Source organism: Aplosporella prunicola (genome assembly GCF_010093885.1).
Source record: "Aplosporella prunicola CBS 121167 unplaced genomic scaffold K452scaffold_24, whole genome shotgun sequence".
In the NCBI taxonomy this organism is placed as follows: domain Eukaryota; kingdom Fungi; phylum Ascomycota; class Dothideomycetes; order Botryosphaeriales; family Aplosporellaceae; genus Aplosporella; species Aplosporella prunicola.
Window position 1 is genome coordinate 601851 of NW_022983552.1, and position 26164 is coordinate 628014.

The window sequence follows — 26164 nt, forward strand, 5'->3', positions numbered from 1 at the left end:
AGCCTGCACGACAGTCAGCAAAACACGAATCACAACGGCGGCGGAGAGAAGAGGCCGCACCAATCCGACGAGACGAGATGCCACCACACGCGCCTCTTGACTTCGGCCACAATCAGGCTGTCACGCAACGAGGAATTGGTGGGGCTGTCAATCTTGTGCAAAGAGAGGCTACGCGCCATGTTCAGGGCGGTAGTGTTAAGGAGATGGTAGCGAGCCAGGCAACCTTGGATATTGTACTCGAGGTAGTAAACGATAATGGTCGCTTGCACGTCCTCGAGACAAGCCGATGAAGTGCGACGCGAGTGCTCCAAGATGGCGGAGGCGGCATCGAGCCACAACGACGACGCCTGACGGGCATCTGCCGACGAGGCGAACATGGCTACGTCCTCGTTCCAGAAGTAGGCGGCGCCGGCGAGCATACTGAGGATCAGGGCAGCGTGAGCGGGCCCAGCTTGGGACAGCGGACGGCTGTAGACGTCATGAATCAAGGCGAGCACCGAGGGTGCGTGGATGATGTGGTGCAGGTAGTTGACATGAGCGCTGTAGTGTCGAAAGAGGGCGACGGTCTCATCCCTGGTCGGCAAGCAAATGGACGAGCCACGACGCGACGCGGCTTGGGAGATGTGCGCGACAGGTAGCAGTTCCAACTTGAAGGGCCAACTGGACTGGATGGGCGTGCCGGCGATGCAGTCGATGGAAGAGGCGGGCGTCAATGGCTCAGTTTCGGAGCCAGACAATGGAGGAAGAGTGGATTTGCGAAGAGCTTCGACAGCTTCCTCGAGGCGATGCAGTCGGGCCTGGACGTCCGGGTCGTTGTCGCGCGTTGTGGGAGCGGGAGTGGCGGTGATGGGGCGTGCGGACTGCGACTGCGAGATACAATCGACACCGCGCGAGCAGCAATTGGCGCATGGCTGTTGTCGGTCGCAACGCAGTTTCTTGGAGCGACAGAGCTGGCACGATACGGGCTCTTGGCGCGGACGCTTGACGGCCATGAAGGATGAGGATTGGGAGTTCGGAAAGTCCGCGGGCGCTCCGGGGGGCAGGCGCGCTTTAAGTAGTCACCACCCACACCACCCACACCACCCACCACCACCCACCACCACCACAGTCATGACTCAATCCAGCGAGACCAGGCGAGTCAGTCCGTATCCTTCCTCGACCTTCCCCTTCTAACACATCATCAAACTTCCCAGCTCCCGCGCTCTGCTCGTCCTCCTCGGCGCCTTCCTCGCTCTTTTCTGCAGCGTCGGCTTCCTCAATTCCTTCGGTGTCTTCCAGGACTACTACATGTCCCATCAGCTCTCCGATTACTCGGAATTCCAAGTCTCATGGCTCGGCTCCTTCCCCATCTGCATCATGTACATCCTCTCCCCGCTGGCTGGCATCCTCGTCGACCGCATCGGCGCCCCCATCCTCATATTTGGCGGCGGCATTGGCACCCTGCTCGCCGTCTTCATGACTTCGCTCAGCTACGAGTACTACCAATTCTTTCTCGCCCAAGCCTTCCTGCTCGGCGCCAGCATGACCTTCGTCTTTTGCCCCGCCGTCGCTACCGTCTCCAAGTACTTCCACAAGAACCGTGGCTTGGCCTTGGGTATCGCTATAGCCGGCTCCTCCACCGGCGGCATCATCTGGCCCATCGTCCTCGACCAGCTTCTCAACCACGACGGCGTGAGCTTCGGCTGGACTCTTCGCATCATCGGCTTCATCATGCTGCCGCTCCTCGTCATCTGTCTGACGACTGTGCGACCGCCTCTGGAGCCGCCGCAACCGCCTTCGACCGACGAGGACGAGAAGACCCCATCGGAGCCGAAAAAACAAAAGATAGATATTTCCATCATCAAGAACCCCACGTTCCTCCTTCTCAGCGCCGGCCTCGCCATCTGCTACCTGGGCATGTTCAGTCCGTTCTTCTACGTCACGTCGTACTCTCGCTCTCTCGGAATGTCGACAAGCCTCTCCTTCTACATGGTCTCCGTAGTCAATGCCGCATCCCTGTTCGGGCGTGTCCTGCCCGGCTTCCTCGCGGACCGCTACGGTCACTTTAACCTCTGCGCCGCCGCTGCTCTGACTTCCGGCATTACCGCCCTCTGCTGGACTGCCGCAAAGAATGAGGCCGGAGTTATTGTCTGGTCCCTGTTCTATGGATTTACCTCTGGGGTATGTTATTCGCTTTTCCCCTTTCATCTGACCCTGCTGACAGAAAAAGGCCATCATGAGCCTTCAAACAGCCTGCGTGGCTCGAATTGCAACAAAAGAAACACAGGGAACGGCCGTCGGCTTCTTCATGGGCTTGCTCGCTCTGACGTAAGCCGGAATGTCTTATTGCAATTTAAAGGGTTTCGTTGCTGACTTGTCCTTTAGAGCACTGTTTGGTACGCCGATCAGCGGACAGCTAGCCGGCTCTTACGGTTACCTCGCCTTGTCCTTGTATTCTGGCGCCACGTTGATCGCTGGCTCGCTGTTGATTATTTGGGCTCGCTTGAGGCTCGAACGGAATCTGTTTGCGGCAAAGTAGACGAAGCCACGGGTAATTATATAACTTTATATAAAGGATATTATAGGGCTGAATTGTCTCAGATGGTGAGTAGCAATCTGCTAAGCTTATAGATATAATTAATATTGGATAGATGCGTTTAGATGTAGACCAAAGACAGTACCTTTAAGGGATTTCTTTAGGCATTGTTTATCGCACTATACAAAAAATATCATATTCAAGGCCGCCCTTGGACTTAATAGTTCGCCATTTGTATATTTTTTCTTAATTAAACTCCAAGGTCGTTTCCTGCATAAATGCTATCCTCTGTGAGAACAACACCCTAATGCCAGTACTTCAAAGGCAGCGCCCTGGTATGCTCCCAGCCAGCATCCAACGCATCCACCACATCCTGCGGCAACGGCCCCTGCTCCAGCGCCACCAAGTTCTCCTCCAGATGCTTCGTGCTGCTGGCACCAACAATAACCGCATCATTGTACTCCTTCTTCAACGCCGAATGATGCGCCAACCACCGCAACGCGGCCTCGGCCTCGCTAATCCCGTGCTTGGCAATCACCGGCCGCAGGATATCCAGCGCCTTGAAGTTCGGCTCGTTCCAGTACCGGCTCTGGTGCAGCTGGCCCTGCTTCCTCTTCGGATCAAAGCGCGAGCCCTCCTCGAACTGCTCCTGGCCGCGGTGGTAGCGGCTCGTGAGGAAGCCGCCCGCCAGCGGGTTGAACACGTACAGCGAGATGCCGTAGTGGCGCAGGCAGGGCACCAGCTCGGCCTCGACGAGCCGGTTCTGCGCGTTGTACAGGCCCTGGTACACGGAAGGCTGCACCCAGCCGTGCCGCTTTGCGATCTCGCACATCTGCGCCACCTCCCACGCCTGGAAGTTGCTGAGCCCGAAGCGCTCGAATCGCCCCTCTTTGTACAATGCATTGACCTCGCGCAGCGTCTCCTCGAACGGCGTCGCCCGGTCCGGCCCGTGCAGGTAGAACATGTGCACCTTGTCGGCGCGTAGGGCCTTCAGGCTATCCTGCAGTCCCCTGCGCACGTCGGCGGGTGAGTGTGTGAAGTCCTCGGCAAAGAGCCAGCCCATGCCTTTGCCCTTGGTTGGGTACAGCTTCGTCTCCATCCGGATGCCTCGCTCCTGCCACTGCGCGGCCCCGAGGTACTCTTCCGTCGTGCCGCCGCCGTAGACGCGCGCCGTGTCGATCTCGTCGTGCCCATGTGCTTGGAAGACGTCGATGAGGGCCGCGGCGTCTTCGTGCGTGGTTACGCGCATGCCTTCGCGGCCTGGTGGGGGTGGGGGCGTTAGTTGCGGGAGCCTTGGGAGGGGAGGGGCTTGACGAACCTGCCTCTCCGATTGTCATGGCGCCGAGGACGACGCCGATGTTGCTGGTGGGTTGCTTGGTTGCCATTGTGAAGATTTGGTGATGGTGAGAAATGTGGTAAACTTGTTAAAGCTGAGGTAAGGACGTGGGTAAGGCAAAGGAAGAGCTGGAAGAACAGTGCGAGTCCAATAGCACCAAGGACGGCCCAAGAGAATATAAATACAAGAGCCCAACCTCAACGCCATGGAGTTACCACGCTTAACTCCAACAGCGCTGCTCATGGGCGTGACGTGATGGCTGGAGCTAAGCGGCTTAACTCCGCAAACTCCAATTCCTCGGTGGCACTCTCCCTACACTAGTGCTTAAAGCTATTTAAGAGTGGGGCCTAAAGGGGGAATTCTTCGGGATTGCCCCGTCTTAACGTCTGGCGTTGGTTGGGCGGGCAGTTCTTTGCTATTCTGGCTGGATGTAAGGGGCTTTTGCGTTTTCGTCGGCTCATCACCATCTGATGATGATGGGCTGTCGAGAAAGTGAATGAAAGGAACAGCTAAGAATGGCTTTCCTTGCGCGAGAGGTGGACAAACACAATTGCAGTGACGGCACTGTCATATCATGCATCTTCCGTTTATCACCCAATCAAAACAATTCCGCATCACACCAGCTAAGATTTGTCTCCAAACTACCTAGTACCTTCTCCAAGTCATCGCCACCAGCTCAAGGAAACCTAATGTACACCTTGATCTCCTCATGCTGATCAAACCGTCTATAGTACTCCGGCACATCCTCAATCCCAATAGCCGCTGTCTCAATGAAATGCGGGCTCGCCCTCCCCGCCGAAATAAGCTCCGCAAGCTGCGGCGCAAGCTCCTTCGGATCAACAACACCAGCACGGTAGCCCAACCCTTTCCCAAAGAAGTCCGACACAGGGAACGAGATGTCGGGGCTGATATCGCCGGCATTCGGCGCACCCGAGCTCGCTTCCTGCGCCATGTACACGCCAATCTGCCCGATGCCGCCGCGCGCCCGCGTCACGCCCACCATGTTCCGCAGCACGATGTCCTGCTGCGGCTCGCCCGCCGCGTTGACGGCTTCCTCGCCCACGCAGTCGACCGCGCGCACGACGCCCCCCGGCTCCTGCGCCAGGATCTGCTGCACGGGGTCCGACTCGTTGAAGTTGATGGGGATGGCGCCGATGGAGGCCGCGCGCTCGAGGCGCATGGGCGTGCGGTCGATAGAGTACACGCGCGACGCGCCCCGCAGCATGGCGGAGTAGGCGGCCAGCAGGCCGACGGGGCCCGCGCCGAACACGGCTACTGTGTCGCCTGGCTCGAAGCCTGACCAGCTGATTGCTTGCCATCCTGTCGCGAAGATGTCGGCCGTCGTCACGTAGTCTTGCTCGATGGTCGCGTTGGTCGTGTTGTGTGTCAGTGGCACGGGGATGAGCGAGTCGTCGGCGAAGGGCACCCTGGCGTACTCGGCTGTACACAGACAGAAGCGTCAGAAAGGTAGCTGTTACGTCGCGGATGAACATTATACGTACCCTGGAGGCCGACGCCGCCCGAGATGCCAAAGATGCCATTGGACTCGAACGAAGGCGGCTCCATGTTCAGATGGCCGGTGGACGGGTTGTCCGGGATGACGACGTAGTCGCCGACCGAGAGCGACGAGACGGCGTTTCCGATCTCTGAGATGTAGCCGATGGCTTCGTGGCCCATGCCCCACGGCGCGTCTTGCCCTTGCAGGCCGTGGTACATATGCAAGTCGGATCCGCAAATCGCAGAGGTCGTGATGCGCACAATCGCGTCGGAGCCCGCTTGGAGGGTCGGCATTGGCAGGTCTGCGACCCGCACTTGGTTGGGGACGCCTTCGTAAAGGACGCCGCGCATGGTCGCGTTGAGGGACATTGCTGTGGTTTTTCTGTTTGGAGAGCAAAGAATTTGGGAGTCGAAGGGCTGGAGTTCCAGTGAAGAGCTTGAGAAGCCATCTCGTGCGCTTTATATGCGCCGTAGAGTAGTTGACTATGGCGGTGATAGTTCATTGAGGTCGTATGCGAATATGCCGACAGCAAGGGAGTGGACAGATGCATCAACATCATAGCGTCAGCCAAGAGAGGCTGAGCATTGTAGCTTATGACGCAGCTTCGAGAGAGCCATAAGCAACTTGCATATTGATCTGCACCCCGGACTGTTTACAGCCAATGAAAAGCATGAGCCTTTTAAAGTTATGGGTCCTAAGCCGTTTAAATCAAACTGGGCCGTTTGGACAAACGTACCAATGAGTCGACAGCTGCTTTTGAGATAAGGTGATAAACATCGGTTGGCGTAATTGGATTCCGAAAGAAGCCTTGTTTGCACGACGCAAAGGTGAACGCTTGCTGTATCTCCGTTCTCTGCTCCAATATCCGTCTGAATCCCACTTTTCTTAAGTCCGTTCCGGGACCATATTGCTGAACTGCCGCAATGGAATTAATAGTCTCAAAAGACAGTAAGGGCTGGAATCGCTAAGGCGGAAGCTCAACCCGTCTTGAGGTAGCCGGCAATTCTAGCATCCTCGAAACCGCCGGCAGCTCTACCGGCTCTGGATTCCGTATTCCATTCACCTCCGCCTCGAGTATTGCGTTGTCTGGAGGCATTTCTGGATACGTGCGCTCCGTAGTTTCTAGTTCGGCCTTGTGCCAAATCGGTTGGTCATCTGTACGGTCATTGCGCCTACTCTTCTTTCGTTTAAGCCAGCAGAAAACTGTCGCCGCCGAGACTAATACGAGGGCAACGAAAGCAACGACAGCAACTGTGATGCCTGCAATAGCGCCCCCCGAAAGATGTTTGTGGCTGTGTTTTGCCGTGGATGTGGAGCTTGCCGTAGAAGTTGGAACGGCGGAAGAAGACGCAGACTCGTAATCGTATGTATCCCGGGCAACGGACTTTGAGAACACGGCCGAGAGATCGCTGCTGTTCCAACCCAACTGAGGTGACGACAGTGCTGCGCCCCCTGATGAACTGCGCAGTGAAAAGAAAATATCAGCTGGGATTCCGATAAAAAGCAAAGAACACGAGATTTACCTTCCTCCAATGACAGCGGTCACCACGTCCGGAACGGAATACTCCAGCTTCGGATCGAACTGTGTTCTCCACGCGTAGGTGGAAGTGTCCAGAACTTCAAATGGTGGATAGTTTTGATTACAGACGTTGTTGAGTTTCTTCGGATCACCGACTCCGACAGCAACAATGCCGCCTGAAACTATCATCTGCCCGTCGTTCCACATATTGCATTTGTGTCTGTTTCGACCAGGCGTAGTCTCCGGGTCGGTCGCCGTATCTTTTGTTACCTGTATCCAACGGAACGAAGGTAAGCTGAGAACGTAGACATCGCTGAATGTCTGCTGCTTTAGCTGATCCCAACCTCCGTATATCGTGATTTGGAAGCTCGAATCATCCGGAGCTGAGGAAACACCAGCACAGAACTCGGTCCGCTTATGAGGAATGTCGCCAGTTGCTTTTTGGTAATACCACGTGTTTGAGAAGATGTCGTAGATCCAGATGTCACTCATGTCTCGCTGGTCCCAGTCCCATCCTGGTCCGAAGTCGCTCCCTTCAAAGGCCGTGTTGTACCCGCCGAACGCGACTAATATCCCGGCTTGTCCCTTGCGCAGAAAGGTCATAGCGCCCTTCAGAATGTTCGGGCCCTGAAGTCCCGTCTGCGTGGTCATGAAGCTCCATGTTGGTTGCGCAGTGCCCGAATTCGCGGACTGGAACTTTACTGTCCCGTTGTAAGTGCCATTGTACGCCATAGCCCAGCCGCCGGTATAGAACGATGTGCCAGTCTTGATGTCTGTGGCGTAAACTCCTTCACTGTTGTTACCGAAGCTTATCTTCCCACCCTCGACCTGCACCAGATTCCAAGTATTTGATGTCGTGTTGAAAGAGTACAATGAGTTGTTAACGCCGTCTGCTTCTGGCCCCACCATACCGGCGTAGGCGTACACGGTGGTATGGTCGTAGAAAAACGTCCCAGATGCACCGCCAGATACCGGAGATTTACCGCCAGCTAAGGTGTTGCTAGGTAGGTCAACAGCTTCAAGGAGCGACATGTCAATCGGTTTGTCGACTGTGATGGTATCATTTAGTGTGAGCCAGTAGAGCGAAGAAGTGTTTTGCCAGGTCTCTCCATCGTCGAATGTGTAATTCCCGCTTGAAAACAGTAAGCGGTCTCCAACAATGGTGGCTGGCGGAAACATTATTAGTATGGATTTTTGTATATGCGAGACAAAGTAAGATAGCATACTTCTCTGGTCAACGATGCCACATAGTGAGCGAGCGGACACCATGGAACGAAAGTAAGCCGGGAAGAGAACGATGGCATACCAGCTTGCATGAAGCCAGAGTATGGAAGCCAAAGACAAACCGACTCGCCGAAATGCAAGCATTGCGATTTGAAAATTGCGACGGGGAGTTTCGTTCCTGCAAATTGTTTAAGCTTCTGGGCGGAGACGATTGTCTGAAGTAGGCGCGTGGCTGCGGCACAGTCAAGCGCCCCACAATAATGAGGTGCCCCACAATAACGAGGCGCGCGCTTACAGCCCTCAGAGTTTTCTCACTTCGGAGTGCCCTCCTTGAGAGAAAACCATGGTAATCTTTCCTGGTCCAGATAAAGTCCCGCTGTTAAGGTAGACACTTTCGTGATAAGTATCAGGGCGATTTGGATTGTCTGTCGCTTCTAAAGCAGCTATTACCTTGCACACAGCGGAGATAAATGCCGAACATTGCGGATGATACTGCTAAATCCCTCCTATCCTCAAGCAACCAAGGAGTCGATGCGACAGTCTATGCCGTACTCTGCTGCACAATGTCCTATGGCCCTGGTAGGAAGAAACAGGCTCCAATCGTCTTCTTCGATAGGCGATACCGTATTCAGTGCTTTCACATATTCCCAGTACTCTGGATATGCACCACTCATTTCCCAATCAATGAGACCGGTTATCCTCACCAACCCTTCAGCTCCAGTTCCAAACTCAACCATGATGTTCCTAGGATGTAAATCGCCGTGTGTCATTACAACACGATGGTCTGTCCGAAGGAGAGAATTTAAGAATTGAAGGTAAGCACGAGAATATCTTGGCCCAGTTCCTGAGAGTAGGAATTTGTTAAAGTCGGTTTCGTTCCGTATAGGAGTTTGACTGAAACGTGTGTATCTCCTTGTGTCTTTACAACAAGGAACATCTCCTTTACAAAGACACGTTGCTCCACCAAGGTAAGGTGAAGGCAGTGGCAGAGACCTCAGCTTTTCGAGTATAGCGCTTAACTGGTTCTGAATAGAATGTTTGTGTTCTCCAGACAGTGACGACCAGGACTTGTCCAATGGATTCCCTTTGATAAATGTCATAAATATGTAGGTCCGAAGGCCGATGGAGAGCGCACCGAGAGGTCGAGGTAGCGGTACATTGTCCGAAATTCGTTGCACGTATTTCATAATATGTGCCTCGTTGCAGTCCATGTAGAGCCCATGCTTTACGACGATACCATTTTCGAGTAGGACGATGGTCTTGCCGCCGGATTGTGAAATTGTCGTCCCTTTCTGTAGTATTTCCGTAAAATTTGAGACAAACCTTGGAGCATCCGAGGAAGGAAATTGGTCCAGGTTAGAGGTGTCAATGATTGCGCTGACCTCCGGATCCAGTTTTTGGTGCACAATGACTTGACTAGGCCGATCCGTAGCCTCTGTTTGGGTTTCAAGTGGTGTCTGTGAAATATCTTGGATGCGCTTGGATGGTACAGATGTGTCGTTTCGAAAATTCGGGGAAGGTCGCATTTTCTCCCATTTCGCGCGCCTGTTCGGGTAGGATGTGGCGTATCTCTTAAACAAAGATGAAAGATCAGCTGACGGGTCCCTTTCCAGTGATTCCTTAAAGGTGGACAAGATAGATTCGTTCATGCGCTGGAGCTTGTCATCGACCTGTGAGGATGTCATAGTCCCAACGATCTTTTTGTCCTCTGAGACATTGCTCTGAATAACAGGTTTGTCTACGAGAGCTGGCGACATTTATGTGGAAGGAGAATGGAGTCAGCTCTCTGTGAGAGTGCCAGGTCGAGCTTGATGTTATAGACATGGCAACGGCCAGGCAGCAACATTCCACGCGAGACACGAACGCGACGCGTGCTGGTCAAACTTGTACTACCGGCGGGTGAGTCTGGTCACACGGAGCTGTTGGAAACCTGGCTTTGGCGATGTCTCTCTCGACCTCTTGTTTGGCCCGCTCTTCTTTGCTCTATTCCCAGAGCTCTGCAGCTGACAGGTCGTCTACCGTGCCTGCAATTTTGCGTTTACAACTTCCGCCGTTGACTGCGCACATCTCTACGGACTGGCTCTGCTTTACTCACCATCAGCAGTGACACCTTTCACAGACGTTACACGCCAGTAAAGTTTACGTTAGGGCATAATATGTAGCTTAATGCAGCCAACCCCGCTTTCTTCTTGACAACAGACGTGGTTGGATCGCAAAGCCTCCCATCATTGGATCGTGCTTCTCCTCGGCGAATCTATGTTAGTCACAGTGCCCATTTACGGAGGATTTTTGGACATGGCTCTACGAAGATTCTTTTCCTGTTGTATCCTAGTGGCAGAGGATGTGGCTCTGCTCGCCTCGATATGGACCACCTCTGGGCCACTTGGTGAAGCTGCTCCAGGAAGCACGACCCGACGTGATGCTCGAGCCGTGCGGGCGCACGCTTTGTCCCCACAGACGGTGACAGCGCAGGTGGTAGTCACCGTTTTCGGACACCTTTGACCGTATCTTCGATCCATGCCAGCGTAACGAATCACGCGTCGCCGCGGGACGCGCTGGAGGAGGTCTCGGAGTGACGGCTGCGCTCGAATTTGAACAACAGGCTTTAAAAAGGGCGAATTCCGCTGTCATGGAGACGGCGAGCGGTGCAGCGTGCTGCAGTGCAGGCAAATTCTACAGTTGGGGGATAAGCACTACCCGGCTGGCCAGAGCGCCGAAGTGCGGGGCGGAAGTGCCCACGGTGGGCGGGTGGGTCGTTGGGGATGCATTGGCTGCTTCACCCCACAGCGCTGGCGGGAAAGCCGGAAGGTGTCCAACTCTTTACGAAGAATGTGCGTTCTTGAAGTTGCAATTCTCTGGATTGCTCGAGGCGCGTAACTACGTGTTGGCTGGGTTGATCAACAAAACATTAATATTCTATCCACTCTTTTTTTGGCTGCAGTGAGGCGCAGTCGAAACCGGTTTCGCCGGAAGCACCGGCCGTCGGACACCCGAAGATAGCCCGGGCTTGTGATTGCCATGCATGATGCAAGCGTCCGCTTTACCGACGACCCACTGCCCTGCCCTTCTTCTCATCTAACTGCTACTCGTACTGACTCTGCCACTGGTTGTCCACTACCGCCTGGTATATAGTCGTTAAGGGTCGTAGGAGTTGTAGCTGCGGCTCGTTGGTAGCCGGCGGCCGTCGAGGTATCAAACGTCGGTGATGAAGTTCCTACGGGCATGTTAGTACGTACGTCACCTTCTTCCCGGTAATGACAGCGACGAACCTCGTTTTGTGTTTTCACTTTTACATGTCATCAGGCCATGCCGACTGCATGCCGGAGCGCTTGTAGGCAAGGCAGATCTTGAAGCCGAACTCAGGGTCGTAGCCGTCGAATCCACCTTCAGGGGGCGACGGGAGTGCTTGGTAGTCGGGGTATTCGTTCTGCATGGCAAAGGCAGGTGCGTCACGGGACGAGAGAGGGTCGCTAGTGGATTGACGGCGAGAATCATCGGAAGACATGGTTGAGGAAGCGGGAGAAGACATGGTTGTTGTTGATTTTTGTTTTGAACTTGGACTTGGAGAGTTCAACTCAACGAGGGATGTTGGGGGAAGAAATAAAGGGAGCGAGGGTGCCAAGAGTGCTCGCATCCTTGTGCGGGGTTTAGCCGGATGCCGGGATTTTCCGGGGGGCCTAGTGTGGGGTCGCTGGGGGTGGACGGGGTCCCCACGGGCAAAACGAGACACGTCTCCGCAATCTCCGCCGGGCAAACGGACGACGTCGAAAATGTCTCGGAACCACCAACTCTCGACCTTCCGACTTCACTGCCCTTAATGCTTTTCCGTATCACAGATGGCGTGAGATGGAATCACGGAAAGCAGGTGCGGGTAGCGCTGGTGCTCGGAGATTTATCGGAGCGCTATCTTCCATCGCGCCCGATCATCTAACCTAGATACTGAATTAAGTTATGCTAGCTCAGTCTAAACGTTTCCTCTTCTCCTCTTCGTTGATTGTCCCGAACTGCCTCTCCTTCCATTATTCCATGAACATAACATTCTCCTACAAGCTTGAAATTTCCGCTGCTTTCACAACGTCGCAAGATCAAAGGTACGATACTGCCATATAGAATCACCACCCTATCTTCAACCGCCATTGCCGCTGGTCCAATGCCCATAAACCCTTGTGCAGTAGTAAAAAATATCCTTTCTTTGCAGAAAAACTGTATCTTGTTCCAATACGACGTCAATTCTTTTGGCAATGAAACAGTCTCCGTTTGGCAAGCGTCTACCTTCAGTGATTCGAGCGGAGGATTCTGTCGGGCGGCCAGGCTTACGTATCCCATTAGCTTCTCCCTCTCGACCTCGGGGCTTGCTCTAATAGAAGCGGGGTGCAAAGACTCAGCGATCCCCACCCGGCTCCCAACCAGTGTCAACGCAAATGCTTCTTCTACTTCTTCCTCAGTTTGGTAAGCACTGCAATAGGCCTTCGCTGTTTCGTCCAATAGCTGTTTAATTGCCCATGGCCCAAGGCATCCGTGTTGCAGGGAGCCAGACACTTTGAAAGTTGGATTTTGGTGCCGGACAATGTCGAATGTGACCCCTATAACACTGAGGTCATTGATAGTAGGTGAACCCTTTAACTGGAGAGGTCGGCCTGCTGATACATTGTAGCGGATAAATCGCTTTCTGTGTGCTCTAAGAAACGTTCTTGACGCTCGTTTTCGGCTCCAGTCGGGCGCCCATGACGGCCGAGGAAATTCTTCCAGAGGATAGTTGTGTTCCACTGCAGATAAACAGTCGAGATTCTCATCAATACTTATTAGAGCTACCGCAGTTCTAGCAAATGTTTCTTGGGGTGATGCATTATAGTCGGGAAGCCCCATGGTATAGAGTGTCGTAGCCTCCTCTGCGAGGCCAAGCAGTCCGTATACTTTGTCGCGCTTGTCTGTCGCCTCGCAATCGCGGAATTCATGAAGAATCCGAATAAAAGGCGCCTTTTGCTCTCCACCGGGGATCGTCCGCCAGTCCAAGGTTGCAATGTTGAGAGCGTTAGACATGCCTTGTAATCCCCTCTCGTTGTGGCTTGATTCAACAGTTGAAAAAGGCTTATCATATCTGATCGACCATGCTGCCATCATTGACAACAATTTGTGAGATCCCACAGAGCGAGATCCGCAAAACATCATCGCACGTTTGGCCATGATGTACTCTTGGACGATCCATGTCCTGAAAAACCAAGGTCTCTGAAAAAAGGTGAAGTAAGATTTCCAGAATGTAGATTCTCCTGATGGGACCTCTAGAATAGAGGTAATCGTGTTGTTCCAGCTGCCATTAGAAGCATAGGTCTCGACCTCAGATGCTGGGGGAGCACGTTCCATGAAGTCCATTACGGCCACGGAAGCAGCGTCCTCAGAACCCAGCCATATCCAAACGCACTCAGCGTGTTCATAAATAGCGCCCATGAGAGCTACCTGTTCCCTTTTTTCTTCATTGTCGGCTTGATTGATGCAGATTTGGTCAACCCAGAAGTAATCTGAAGTCTTGTATTTGGTCCATGATGCGCGTTGAAGTTGGTACAATGCTTCGTCAAGGGATTTAGTAATTCGCATAATTTTTCCATCGCAAATCAAGTCGGCTTTTGGTTCTGGTAGACCCCAAACATAAGATAAGCATTCGTATTGGACTGTCCCATCTTCAAATCGTGCTTCGTGGAGTGACACATTGAGACCTCCTGTCGCTGTAGTTGGCAGAAACTTGATAAGACGGATGCATTTTGGGTGGGACAAACCTTGATATACGTAAGAGTCCATGAAGACCTTAATAAAGGTGCGAAAGGCTTAAAGAGTAGTTTAGTAGAGAGATGGTTTGTTGGAAGGAAAACGTAGGGTTATTTCAAGCATTCTCAGTGTTGCCCTCGAGTGGGGACCCACTACACCCAATAAATCGGCGCCACGTAAGCTTGTGTCCCCTAAGCAAAAGATACAATGATAAGGACTTAAGCGAAGATATGTTCACCCTTAACTAGCTTAAGTTTCACTGAGCAAGAGACAGCCCCTAAACCGTGTTTCTACATGCCTGCCCTTTGATCACATCGAAGAGCTTACTTCCCACCAAGATAGTTGGCAACAGACTAAAGGATGGATTTCGGTAAATAGTCTCGCAGGTTTTTCAGAACTTAATTAGCACCAATCGCCGATACAAACTCACGATGAATTTAGACTTGCAATTATGAAATCACTGCACGGATCCCACGCTTAGGTTTAAATATTGGCTTGGAAGAAGCGTATAGAAACGAATATCTAAAGCGCTTTCTTAAGTATATCCGCCTAGCTCTGTTCCGTATTCAAATGAGTGTAAACCTCCACCGCAAATTCATGTCGACATGCAAGACGGCTAACTCTTTGAATGACTCCATTTACTGGCACACGCAGTGGGCGTCAATGCACGCCGGCGTGCCCTACGAGAAAGTATCAATTAGTATCTGTTCTTGTAATTTGGAGAAGTGTTGAAAACCTACTCCGCCGGGGCAACGCCCACAGTCAGCCACTGTGTTGCATTGGCCGATTTGTTCCGAGGGAGAAGCTCCAGTAAACTGGGCAAGGACAAGGCAGAGGGCGACGGTGAAAATAGAACCGAAAGTCTTCATTGTGTTGTTATCCTTTGGGTACGATAAAATGCTGTTTGATTCTGAAATGTGATGCCTCTGAATGACAAGAAATACTAGATATTTATACCTATGACCATGATAATCACCGTAGGATAGACCATTCTTTTCACCTTGGTCCGACAATATCAGCCGAATAACCATTGGAACAACTGTCGAGTCAAAAAAATGGTCCCATGGGACAAAAAGGACAGCAACCTAGAGATTTCTACTAAGAAATGACATCAGCGAATTGAGAAACTTCCCCTTGCTATGCCTTAACATAGGTAGTGCTTATTTTACCAGAAAGGAAGAAATGTTCTATTTAATCAGAGTAAGCAAAGCATTGCCCGAAACAAGCAAATGCTTTGCTAGAATATGCTTATAACTAAGCCACCCCGCCTTTAGCCGAGAAAAGCGCGGTTGCCGATCGAAAAATATAACAGGTAATGCTCTAATCAAAGCTTGAGCATCTACGATTAGCCCCTAAGTCAAGATAAGCGCCCGGCACTTTACTTCTTAGCAGCATTACATTATCCGCACCATGAAAGTAAAACGAAACTAAGACGAAACCGGTCAATTAAGTATAGCTAAAAGTGCACTTTGACGTAGATGCTGATTTTATATATAGTCTGTACTATGTCAGACTGGTGTTTTCTTCAGCCCCATTTTAACAACTGGACTCTCCATAAACGTTTCCCAGTTGTTTACCGATGTGGTGGTTATGGAGGAAACTCGAGTCTCCCTGCCACCTCTTGGGATCATTTCGGCTTCGTAAGTATCAATAGACTCTTTCTGTTTTCCCTCATTGCCGTCCCTACCAAGGAAAGCACCTATTGCCTTGACAAGGTTGGCAGCATCTTCGAACCCATTGTTAAGTCCTTGGCCACGGGACCACGTCATAGTATGCGCGGCATCTCCAGCCAGAGTTACGCGGCCATCAAAATTGTTCCAGCGATGTCCTTTTTCCTCGGGATCCCATTCGGCAAATTGTGCGTGCCATACATAATGGTCGTCCGAGAGCCATCCTACCGCACTTTTCATTGGGTCGGCCCAGTCTTTCGCAATCTCCTTGAAGTGTCGTAATCGAGCTGCGTTGTCCCAACTAGCAGCATCCTTTGCGCTCTCCAGTGGCCAAGTAATGTAAAACCAGAAAACCCAGTCCTCGGGGCGTTGAGGATCGGGAATGTCTTGAAGACCGAGGGTAGAGAAAAATCCTTGTGGATGTACGGAGCAAGAATACAGGTTATGCCACTTGCGCAAGTACACAGCTTGCTCCACTGTATACTTCGCCTGGGCCCAGGTTGCTACCCACGGCAGAGGGCGCACGGCGCTTTGTTTCTCCCCAAGGAGACTTCGGCGGACACTCGAACGTGTTCCATCTGCGCCGATTATAATTTTTCCAACAATTGTAGTTCCATCTTCGAATCTTGCTGCCACGCTTCTGTTGCTTCCCATGCCGGGAACGTCGATCATTTCCATATTGACAAAACTTTTGTTAAATCGGATATCAATACCATCCGCTAAAAGGTTTCTCAGCTTTTGGCGTTGCAGGCGATGCATAGAATAGACAGGAACAGTAGCTATAAGTTCTCCGGTGGCGGCATTGTGAAATTTGCACACATCCTCTGCCTTGATGGGAACGTGGGGGTCCACTTCGACCTGTGGAAGCTTCTTGCGAGCTTCTTCGCTGATGAGCTGCTCAAGAAGTTGGAACCCCCAATGGGCTCCCATATTCCAATCACGATGACCGGGTGGAAGAAGTGATTCCTTTTTCTCCAAGACAATACAGTCGACACCAATCTGGATTTGTATATTAGTGAAAGTTCGCCATGGATTTTGCGCTTAGTGCTTACTTTCTTGAAGCCCTGTGCGATCAGCAGACCCGTGGCGCCAGCGCCAACGATGATCACAGAAGTATGAACCATATTGTCGGATACCATGGTGATAGTAAGCGTGCCAAGGTGTTTAGGACTTGCGTACAAAGAAGTATCAGGGAAGAAGATCTAGCAACCTTCCGCCTATAAATTAAGGAGAATCTCTTGTAGAGCTAAATTTGCACCAGTCAATTGACGCCATATGGCAGGTGGGTCTTGCCGAGGCCCGAGGGTAACGCACGGGCAAGTTGGAAACCCCTGGCTGATCGAGTGAATTGCAAATGCTTACTCTGGTGGGATACGAAAGATACCCTTGGAAGTATAAAGAGTATATGCTAGTCTATACGTAACTACATGCGCCACAGTACTTGAAAGAAGTGGATGAATAAGCTGTGTTGTAGCCCTATTGGCAATGCTGGTCGCTTGTTCTATCTTCGATCGGCTTGATCGTCCTCAGCCAAGGCAACACATAATGCAACTGCTGTTACCCGCTCGCAGCGGGGCGTTAAAAAGGTTGCGTAGATGCGTAGGTACTCCGTACATAATAAGGCCTGCAGGGAATAGGCGGTGTGCAAAAAGCGGGCACATCACGCATAACGCTAGCCGATCACAAAGGCGCAGCATGATTGATTCGCCTCAAAACGTAACCTCATTGGATATGTTTGGCAAATTTATGTGCGGCTGAACGAGGTTGTGTGATAACAGTCGCTACGTAAGACAGCCCGCCATGGGGTTTGACTGTTCGAGCTCAGCTCAGCAAATAATATTGCGAAGTCAAGAACTGCATCGCTGCCCAAAGTCGAAGTATCCTCTTAGTGGCAGAGTGGCTTCAATCTATATATCGAGATCGGTAAGCCTGTCGCCAAGATGAAACCCTGCACAGAGCTTGTTTGGGAAGTTGAGCCGAACAGGCTTTCCAATTTGAATTTCCATATGCGCACGTATGCACATGCGCACGTAACGTGCTAAATGCGGCCCGTCTCCCGCTACCCCACTTTTACTCTTTTCTAAAACAACCTCCTAACCTCTCCAACATTCGAAACCCCAGCAGCAACAACAACAAACTCGACAATATGGCCTTTAGCTTGCCCATTTCAACAGCTAAAGAACACGATGATAAACGACCGCCTCCCCGCAAAGCATCTACATCATCTCGACGTCCACACAAATCGCTTACGCCAGAAACTTCTTTCGTCTTCGTGAACCTTCAAGGCGAGAGAACTCGACATAAACCAAATTCGAAGGAGATTCGGAGTCACGTCCAGCTGGTCACACAGGAGAAGAGGCGACGCCGTCAACAAAAAGAGTCAAACGCTGTTACCAAAGATGGGTCGGTTGTACCTAGTTATGCTCCGATCCGGGGAGTAAGCTGGGACCAGGCTGATCCATTTGACTGCTTGCCCGCGGAGGGGTCTCCTGCTCTTCGGGAAATCATCAAATACTGTTTGTCACGCCTTTCATCTTTTTCTATGTTGCTCATTCGGCTGATCGCAACAGTTTTCGGTCATTATCCTGGGGCAACCCCACTCTCTGACGGTATATAAGTTGTCGCCCAGAGCCACGAACAAAACTAATATGAGATGCAGATAGTCTGGCGATAAGTGGAAGCCAAATCGCTCGAAAAAACCTGAATTGGGACAACACAATGTGGAATCTGCTACGCCATGATCAGTTATCATTTGTCGTCTTTCTTTTCGGGACGACCTTGGTCCGAGACACAATCGAAGGGGAAGGAATGAGCCGACAATGCTACTCATACATACACCGGACTATGCAGGCTGTTCGAACGAAATTGCCAGATATAACAGATGCTAGCTCGATAACGGATAGCTTTGTAGTGGTTGTCGCAGGGTTGACTTGCGCCACTGTAAGAGCAAATCCAAGGACACGGTGTTCGAAGTCGCTAACAAAATCTTACGTGGGGTTGTAGGCCGCATATGGAGACTATAATGCATCAAAATCCCATCTACTCGGCATGCTTACCCTCGTTGCTACTCGAGGAGGGCTTAGAACTTTCGGACGATTCGCCCAAAGAACCATCTTATGGTGCGAATTTAACATACGCGCGGCGCTAGTATCCATGCCTGCACTCCGCCCTATTGCCTCAACATCTGTTCTATTTCCACCCAACCTTGAAGAGCGTGTCGATTACCTGCATCAACAAACCTTGACCCATTTTCCTGGACTTGTGGGAAGCGAACTCGGCATCATTTTTCGACAGCTACACCTATTGAGCGTTGCTATAAGTCCACCATGGGATGTTGTCGTTGATAGGGCAGCCGTCAGTGACACTATCGACGAAACCGAGTACTGTTTGCTTCGAGAGCTTGTTCGCTTGAAGAACGAGCGCGAGCAGAGGGGATTTACAGATTGGATCTACTCAACGGTTGCGCACGTGGCTCAGATGTACGTTTGGGGGGTTGTAAGCGATGTGAAGGCCGAGATGACAATGAAACGTGAGTTCACCGTTGAACTACGAGACCGCCTAAATGTCAAGGATCTTCGAGAGACATGGAGCCAATCCGCATCCCTACAAACACTCTTCTGGGTGCTCTCAGTAGGGTTGTTCCTGGCCTCGAGATACAGAAACTGCTCCGATATGATTGGTTGGTTTGAAAACCAGATCGCTGAGCTCCGAAACGACAATGACCCGTATTTAAAATTGATCAAAGACTTTCCCGGCACCGAAGACTTTTACCGAGAGCAGTCGAGGTTGATTGAGAGCCAAGGAGCCATCGGTCGTATTACAGAAGCGTTTGGTTTGTAGGATACCCCTTTGTAAAAGCAGTGGCATATGTAAGTAATTTGTATAAAACAACTACTTTCAACTGAACGCAACAAAGGACTGACACAAAACAGGCTTCTAGGTTTCTTTCAAACAATCAGTAGATTCTCAACTTTCATGACCGGAGCAGGTACAGAATTCGGCCATGCTCCTATCTCTTTCCAAAGCCACTCCACCATGTTGTCAGAGGCACAGATCGCATAGACACTGCCATGCGACTCTCCCCTATTGCTTTTGCCGTGTTAGGTCTGGTCATTGCCGAGCTGTAGGGGCTGTATAAGAACAACTGAGCGGTATTTGTCGAGGTATGCGATAGCTGTTTGCCAACATCGATTCATGGTCCTGTTACTCCCTAATAAATGCTCTTTTCTTTGTCCCCCCGGCGTAAAAGAAACAACAGTAGTCGGAGAATCCTGATACCGTATGGCATCTTCAGAAACGACATGGTAAACGAGCCAATGTCCAGCAAGGCCTCGATTGGTTATTTTCGCTTCTCGGCTTTCTTCTCCATCGTATGCCAAGTACGGACCAAGCAGGTCCACAGCTGAACCTTGCGATAATCGCCGAACATACGGGGTTTTTGGAGCCCATGAGAACCCCTTAACGTTTTCCAGCCGCGGCGAAGAAGACATCAAGAAAGCCGTTTTAACCGTGCAGTCAATTCGACTTCTCCAGAGGCTTTCTGCGTTGAAGAACACTTCAATACCACTGATCAATGACCAGATCACAATGTCGTCCCCTTCTCTAGTGGCGTGCCAATGGCTTAGGAGGCTCATGGCTCCCTCAAGTCCCTTCCTTGAAGATGATCTGCGAAATGGATCTGTTGATGAAGGAAGGAGATGTTGTGTTGATAGGAACAGAACTGCAAGATCAACCCTTCCCGTTTGATGCACTCTAATTAGACAGTCCCGGAGTGAGACGGCCCGATTATCCTTACACAAAATGTAAAGATTATGGCAGCCTTTCATTGCTTCAAGCATCGTCCAGCCACGGACATTCCAGTCGCACACTAAGAAGGTGGCCAGTAGAGACTCCACTAACTCAATGGTTAGATCTGAAGTGTCAATGTCCATCAAATCTCTATCCAGTACAAGCACCACTTTGCTTTGAGCAAAGATTCGGTTAATAAACCCGATGGCTTCCTTTCTCAATTCACGTTCGGCCGGAATGCAGAGAGTATTGATCCAGTATGGATCGCAGCCATGCTGTTTTGCGATTTCTGAAAATCGCGCATGGAGACATTTATTTATCCCAGTGTCAGGCCGTCCTCCATGTCCGTGGCTCCACACATGAGAAATTGCCATTGTCAACTCTGTCGCTTGATTGTATTTGACCTGTTTTTTCGATGTTTCAAGGGAAACGGCCACCGGTCCAGAGATTGAAATGTAAAAATCTCTATTCCATGTCAATCTTGAGCAATTTTTCGCATGACAATCGTGTATGGATTGTTCATCTGAGACAAGCCGCTCGTCTTGGAACCTTCCGCATCCAAGTGGGTGGCCACCATCACAGGAGTCTTTAGATTTCCATAAGCATCGGGCTTCCTTCGTTCCATGCAGCACCGCATACCTCTGATGAAAATGACGGAAATCAAGTCCCAGAGAACAGCGATCAGACTTGAGCACCTCGAAAGCCCACGAACACATGTAAGCAACCTTTGGATTGTTCCAAGTGTATAGTGTTTCTCGGATAGATGGATGGTTGAGAAGGCTCATTCCTCTCAAAGCGAGTAATTGATTCCACTGTTCTTGGTGCCCTTGGCTGAGGTGTAGTCGGAGAACAAACCAAAGGAATGGCTGCAAGCATCGCGTCCATGTAGACCATAGGTAAGCCGTAATTATGTTTCGCTCGAGTTGGCCAGTAGTACCCATTTTTGAAGGTTCGTATACCAGCCCAGAAATGCTGTTTAGAAGAGTGTAGAGGCTTTTGCCAATTTGGAAATTGGCTATACCAGACGTAACAATTAAAGCCGTTTTCAACGTGATTGTGCCGTAACATGAGACGACCTGGAGTTCCTCCCAAGGCGACCTTGTTCGGCGCTCGTCAGAAGAAGCAAGGCTTTGTGTCGCAGGTTTAAAGTAACGCTGCAGATTCGCCAATCCAGGTCCATTCCACACACCGTAGGACAGGTCTATTCTAGGCGGAAGAGAAGGAAGCCGCTGGAGTAATGACAAAGCTTGACCGACATGGTGGGCATGGGTGCTTGTCCCTCGAACGCCCTGGTTTGAAAGCTGAAAGCTAAGCGCAATCATTTTTGAGATCTCTTCGTCAATGAGAGGGAAGTGATTGTTGGCATCCGATGCGACTGTGGTAAGGCGCCCAATTTTCGCTTGGATGGAGTGAGATTGCTCGGAAGGAACATGGACCCTAGAGCCTTCATGGCTGACGATGGGATAGAGAAGGCGGGGATCTTTTCCGCGCAGTACATGCGTAGTACTTTCATTCCATAGAGCTTGCAGTCACTCTTCCATTGAGCTCATCATCGCATTACCTAGCTTCGTAAGAGCGGGGTGGTGTCAGGTTGAACTGAGTCAATCAATCGTGCGGCACATGGCGTTCCCGCTTATCCCGCCACTGCTTACATACACCAGTTTCACATGCTCAGCTGCTGTCTGCTATTGTAACGAGGCCTCTTCAGCCTAGGCGTTGGAATTGCCTAGCGGGTGCTGTTATGGACCGCAAGGGAAATCAACCCGCAGGGTCGGAAGGACCTTATGGGAAGAAGGCCCACACGGGCCTGGAGACCACAAGGGCTTAGTAACCACAAGGAGCCGCGTCCCACAAGGTGCCAGCAGACACGTACTAGGCAAGGCCGTAGGGAAACCAAGACCACAGACCCAGAAAGCCCACAGGGGATTAATGCCCACAAGGGTAGAAGGCAGCAAGCCGACAAACCAACCTACAGAGCGATCAAGGACAAGGAGGGTATCGCGTCCGCTCTGCGATATGAAGAAAGGTTGTTAGGTTGCAGGAAGTCAGCCGTCAGAAAAGTGGCACAAGGATCACATGACTAAGGACGATCCTGCGCATGGACCAATGGATCAGGACTGATCCATCTGCCTGATCCAATACCATGATCCTAAGAAAGGATCCAGATTGTTGACATTTCCTACATATATTTAGACCACGCTCTCTAGCAGTAGATAGGACCTTCGTGGTCAACTCAAAGTATCAATCTCTACCATAAGGTTGATGGTAACACGCCTACACCCGATCCTTCACGTGACTTGTCTCTCAACTTCCTACACTTCTTGTCCTTCAAGGTAAACCCTTCGAACCAACTCACCCGCTAGGCAATTCCAACGCCTAGGCTGAAGAGGCCTCGTTACAGGTGCATAGGTTCGAAGGGTTTATCTTAAAGGACAAGAAGTGTAGGAAGTTAAGGGGCAAGTCACGTGAAGGATCGGGTTGATTGAGTTGAGTTGAGTTGAGTTGAGTTGTATTCATTTACCCTAACCCATCGCCCTGAGCGATATGTAGGCTACGACTATTTAAGAGTTTTACTACTAGTTTACATGTAATTTGTTAATCTGGGAGGAAAAAGAAAGGTAAAGGGAGTAGATAGTAGGGTAGGAGGGGTTAGTAGTATAGAGGTTCTATGCTGTAGGATTATCTCTATTCTTAAACTATTGTAAGTCTTGTATAAAGTTAAGTATAGCCTGAAGCTGTGATGCTGTTATTCTCTAATTATTATCTTTACTCTAGGTAGCTGCGGTATTACTTAGTGGCTTTCCGCCGAGTAAGGCTGATAGGCTATTTTTTTCTAATCTACTATTTTAGAGTATCTTCTATTAGGTTTCCTAACCTATATGCGCTAAATAACTATGGGTATAGTTGTTTAGTAGGCTACTAAAACCGATTTAAGGTTTCCCGAACGATAGGGGTATAGTTGTTTGGTAGAGGGGGTATAATTATTTGGGGTTCCTAGGCGAAAATCCGGGATGCAACCCGATAGAATTTTAAGCCAGGTTGAGGAGACCCTAATTCCAATTTCAGGTACCCGAAAACCTATAGTAGTTATAGAGATATTAATAGGTTAGGTTAACGGTCGCGATATTTGATAGGAGAGGCCCGAGTATAAAGGTAGGGTTAGTAAGCGACGTTGCCGAGGGCGCGTAGTAAGTTGTAGTAAGTCGCCGGTCGCGCGATTGATACGGGTAGCCCCCTAGTAGAGAGAAGGGTAGCCGGTAGTTAAATCGTCGCGAAAGCCGTCTATTGCGAAAGCCGTCCGTCGTATTACCCGTAATTAGCTATAAGGACGAAATAAAGCCGAATTATTTATTCCGCTATATTTCTTTATATATAATTCTCTATATTCACTTTAATTTTTCGTTATTTTAAGGTTGCCTAATAAGTAGCTAGCAATAAGAGCTGCTTGTATATTGAATTAAAAGTTAAGGAAGTTAATAATATTCCTCTTGCCTAGTAGCGCCTACTGCCTAGGTTATTGTTTCCTCTCTTTCCCCTCCTCTCTATCTCTCATCTTGCTAAATCGGGCCTATTATAACGCTATTTCTTCTAGCCCTTAGTAACTTAAATGTAGTTAGCCCTAGTAGCGAACTGAGGAGGGTTAGTAGCGTTAGGTAGATCTATCTACCTAGTAACCCGCTTAATAATCTACCTAAGAGATATCTCCCTATAGTTATCGTTAATATTCCTACCGCTAGTAACCTAGATCTTCTTATTAAGGCTTCGCTCCCTACCAGTACCCGTCTTAGTAAGAGAGTTAACTAGCTCTCTAAGCTGGTTAACTAACCTAGAAACCCCATAGTAGTTAGGGCAGACTACCATGGCGGCCCTCAGTAAATCTTAGAACGGCCTTCGAAAATTTCAGTCTGCCCCCAGACTACCATAGTAGGTCGAGGGGCAGACTACTATAGTAGGATTTAGTTCGATTTTCATCAAATTTATATATATTATAGCGCACGGCGCACCAAGTAATATACTTCAATTAGACCATATTAATACCCGTGGATGTAGCTTAATATGGTAGTGGAAGTTAGGTAGTTAGGGTTAATAAGGCAGGCCCGTACAGCGCGGGTTACGGCCGATTGCGCCGGGTTACCGAGGTAAAGTAAATAAAGAAAACGAGAGGGCCGTAACAAGACCAGAATAATAACCCGCGGGGATAAAGAAAGTTACGAAGTAATCCACCAAATTATAAACCCGCGATAAAATATCGAGTGTAATCACCGCAGCACAGTTATTCGAGTTTTCCGACGAATTCGGGTTGGTTATTTACAAGTAGTACCGTCACGCAGTTTAGCCCGATCACGTCCGAGGGCATTTACAAGAGAAACATTATAAGTTTACGAGAGCGGATGCAGTCGTAGCAGCCGAAGAAGTCAAGGCGCGGCCAGGATTAATTCCATTCGCGAGCGAATTACAAATACCGACCTAGGCCAGCCAGCCGATACCCTATTTACTATTACACAGGGACGGATTAAAGTACCAGTTAGACGGCGGAGAATACGGATATATTTACCAGTCCGAGAAATAGATAAGAAGTCATTAGAAAAACGTATATAGGTGGAAGGTTTACGACGGCCGAGGCGGGTCGAAGAGAGCGAAGACATAGGCAAGAGAAACCCAGTTCGAGACGGCGGTCAAGCGGGTTAGTTACTAGCGATTTTTCACGCAGGGCCCGGGGTCAAAATTTTTCGAGGTAGCGCAAGACCCCAGCGAAGAGCCACATCAAGAGGAGGGGAGAATAGATATCGAGGAGGTGGCATTCGGTCGGTTATAGAGGAAAGCAAACGAGGACTATACCAAAGAAGAGGAAGAAATCCAACGACACATCGAGGAGGTCGATCGGTTAGAAATCAGCCCGTGGCTCGACAGGACAGGATAGCATAATTATTTAGTCGGTTTAGAGAGGCCGGATTTAATTACCAGCGTAGAGGGTCCCGACGTCGAGGAGGAGCCGGTGGAAGCGGTTATTTAGAAAACCATGCGAGAATTAGCCTAGTTTTGCCAAGAGACCGTACGATCGAGGGTGGGTATTTTTATTCGATTGGAAGCCATCCGGATAGAGAAGCACTAGACGAGATATCAGCCGTTGCAGCTATATATAGACGATAAGACGTTCTAGAAGTACGTTCGTGTATAGCAGCGAGTATTAATGTTTTTCGCTAGGACGTAACGGTTACACGATTAGGCCAGTCCGAAATACCGGTTCACCAGAGAGCAGAAGAGGGTATAGAGGGTGTTAGTAGTCGAGGCGAGGAAGGAGGCCGAAGGAGAGAGCGGGGAAGAGAGCGAGGAAGAGGAAGAGGAGGAAAGCAGCTAGGATTCCGCATCCAGCAGCGACGACGACACTAGTAGCAGTAGCGACGAAGGTGACAAGGCCAAATTATCCGTAGTACAGCGGGCGTGTTTAGCGTTTTACATCGAGTTATTAGATTACTAGATCGTGTAGCGGGAGTACGAGTCGCCGTTGGTTTACGCGTTAGTAGTTTTAGGTGTTAAGGAGGGCGGGTAGAAAGGGCCGGACACGTATCCGCCGATTTTATCCGCTATAATCAAGATTACCCGGTTTATAGTAGTGCAACAGACCGTCGAAGAATTCGGGTTACAGGCAGTTAGCAGCAGCGACAGCGATAGCGACAGCGACAGCGACAGCAGTAATAGCCAGGCTAGTATCGTTCGAGCCGGTAACAGGCGCGAGTAGCGTAGTTCAGGCAGGCAGCAGCAGCAGTCGCAAAGGGAGACCGACAGTAGCAGCAGCGGTGAGGACAGCGAGTTTGGAGCCGGTAACAGGCGGCGACAGAGCAGTTCGAGCCAG

The 26164-nt window shown here is 50.5% G+C and overlaps 10 protein-coding genes across 10 annotated transcripts; 2 read left to right on the plus strand and 8 right to left on the minus strand.

Moving 5' to 3' along the window:
- Window positions 1–702: 702 nt before the first annotated feature.
- K452DRAFT_361443 (uncharacterized protein) lies at window positions 703–2666 on the plus strand (the record flags this gene model as incomplete). The annotated part of the gene is made up of 6 exons (XM_033546424.1): window positions 703–1133; window positions 1194–2160; window positions 2210–2307; window positions 2365–2514; window positions 2565–2583; window positions 2631–2666. Exons 1-6 carry the CDS (start codon window positions 847–849, stop codon window positions 2664–2666), a joined length of 1557 nt encoding a protein of 518 aa, XP_033394110.1. The 5' UTR covers window positions 703–846.
- Window positions 2666–3988, minus strand: K452DRAFT_353222 (uncharacterized protein). Its single transcript, XM_033545816.1, has 2 exons — window positions 3834–3988; window positions 2666–3775 (listed from the first exon to the last, which is right to left on the minus strand). Exons 1-2 carry the CDS (start codon window positions 3898–3900, stop codon window positions 2820–2822), a joined length of 1023 nt encoding a protein of 340 aa, XP_033394111.1. The 5' UTR covers window positions 3901–3988; the 3' UTR covers window positions 2666–2819.
- A 470-nt stretch (window positions 3989–4458) lies between these two features.
- On the minus strand, window positions 4459–6025 carry K452DRAFT_290985 (uncharacterized protein). Its single transcript, XM_033541092.1, has 2 exons — window positions 5354–6025; window positions 4459–5291 (listed from the first exon to the last, which is right to left on the minus strand). Exons 1-2 carry the CDS (start codon window positions 5715–5717, stop codon window positions 4528–4530), a joined length of 1128 nt encoding a protein of 375 aa, XP_033394112.1. The 5' UTR covers window positions 5718–6025; the 3' UTR covers window positions 4459–4527.
- On the minus strand, window positions 6016–8420 carry K452DRAFT_93125 (uncharacterized protein). Its single transcript, XM_033547327.1, has 3 exons — window positions 8095–8420; window positions 6873–8034; window positions 6016–6809 (listed from the first exon to the last, which is right to left on the minus strand). Exons 1-3 carry the CDS (start codon window positions 8234–8236, stop codon window positions 6314–6316), a joined length of 1800 nt encoding a protein of 599 aa, XP_033394113.1. The 5' UTR covers window positions 8237–8420; the 3' UTR covers window positions 6016–6313.
- A 184-nt stretch (window positions 8421–8604) lies between these two features.
- Window positions 8605–9741, minus strand: K452DRAFT_234699 (uncharacterized protein; the record flags this gene model as incomplete). Its single annotated transcript, XM_033537379.1, has 1 exon — window positions 8605–9741. One exon carries the CDS (start codon window positions 9739–9741, stop codon window positions 8605–8607), a length of 1137 nt encoding a protein of 378 aa, XP_033394114.1.
- Window positions 9742–12097: 2356 nt separating this feature from the next.
- On the minus strand, window positions 12098–12271 carry K452DRAFT_217023 (uncharacterized protein; the record flags this gene model as incomplete). The annotated part of the gene is made up of 1 exon (XM_033536264.1): window positions 12098–12271. A coding segment is annotated over one exon (174 nt), but the record flags the coding sequence as incomplete, so codon positions are not given.
- Window positions 12272–12982: 711 nt separating this feature from the next.
- K452DRAFT_256657 (uncharacterized protein) lies at window positions 12983–13885 on the minus strand (the record flags this gene model as incomplete). The annotated part of the gene is made up of 3 exons (XM_033538409.1): window positions 12983–13157; window positions 13200–13318; window positions 13370–13885. Coding segments are annotated over 3 exons (810 nt in total), but the record flags the coding sequence as incomplete, so codon positions are not given.
- Window positions 13886–15291: 1406 nt separating this feature from the next.
- Window positions 15292–16682, minus strand: K452DRAFT_256661 (uncharacterized protein). The gene is made up of 2 exons (XM_033538410.1): window positions 16575–16682; window positions 15292–16521 (listed from the first exon to the last, which is right to left on the minus strand). The coding sequence occupies exons 1-2, from the start codon at window positions 16659–16661 to the stop codon at window positions 15361–15363; spliced, it is 1248 nt and encodes a 415-aa protein (XP_033394117.1). The 5' UTR covers window positions 16662–16682; the 3' UTR covers window positions 15292–15360.
- A 794-nt stretch (window positions 16683–17476) lies between these two features.
- Window positions 17477–19492, plus strand: K452DRAFT_93176 (uncharacterized protein). Its single transcript, XM_033547328.1, has 3 exons — window positions 17477–18038; window positions 18182–18462; window positions 18526–19492. Exons 1-3 carry the CDS (start codon window positions 17669–17671, stop codon window positions 19360–19362), a joined length of 1488 nt encoding a protein of 495 aa, XP_033394118.1. The 5' UTR covers window positions 17477–17668; the 3' UTR covers window positions 19363–19492.
- Window positions 19493–19826: 334 nt separating this feature from the next.
- K452DRAFT_209065 (uncharacterized protein) lies at window positions 19827–21221 on the minus strand (the record flags this gene model as incomplete). The annotated part of the gene is made up of 1 exon (XM_033536143.1): window positions 19827–21221. A coding segment is annotated over one exon (1395 nt), but the record flags the coding sequence as incomplete, so codon positions are not given.
- Between the last annotated feature and the right edge of the window lie 4943 nt (window positions 21222–26164).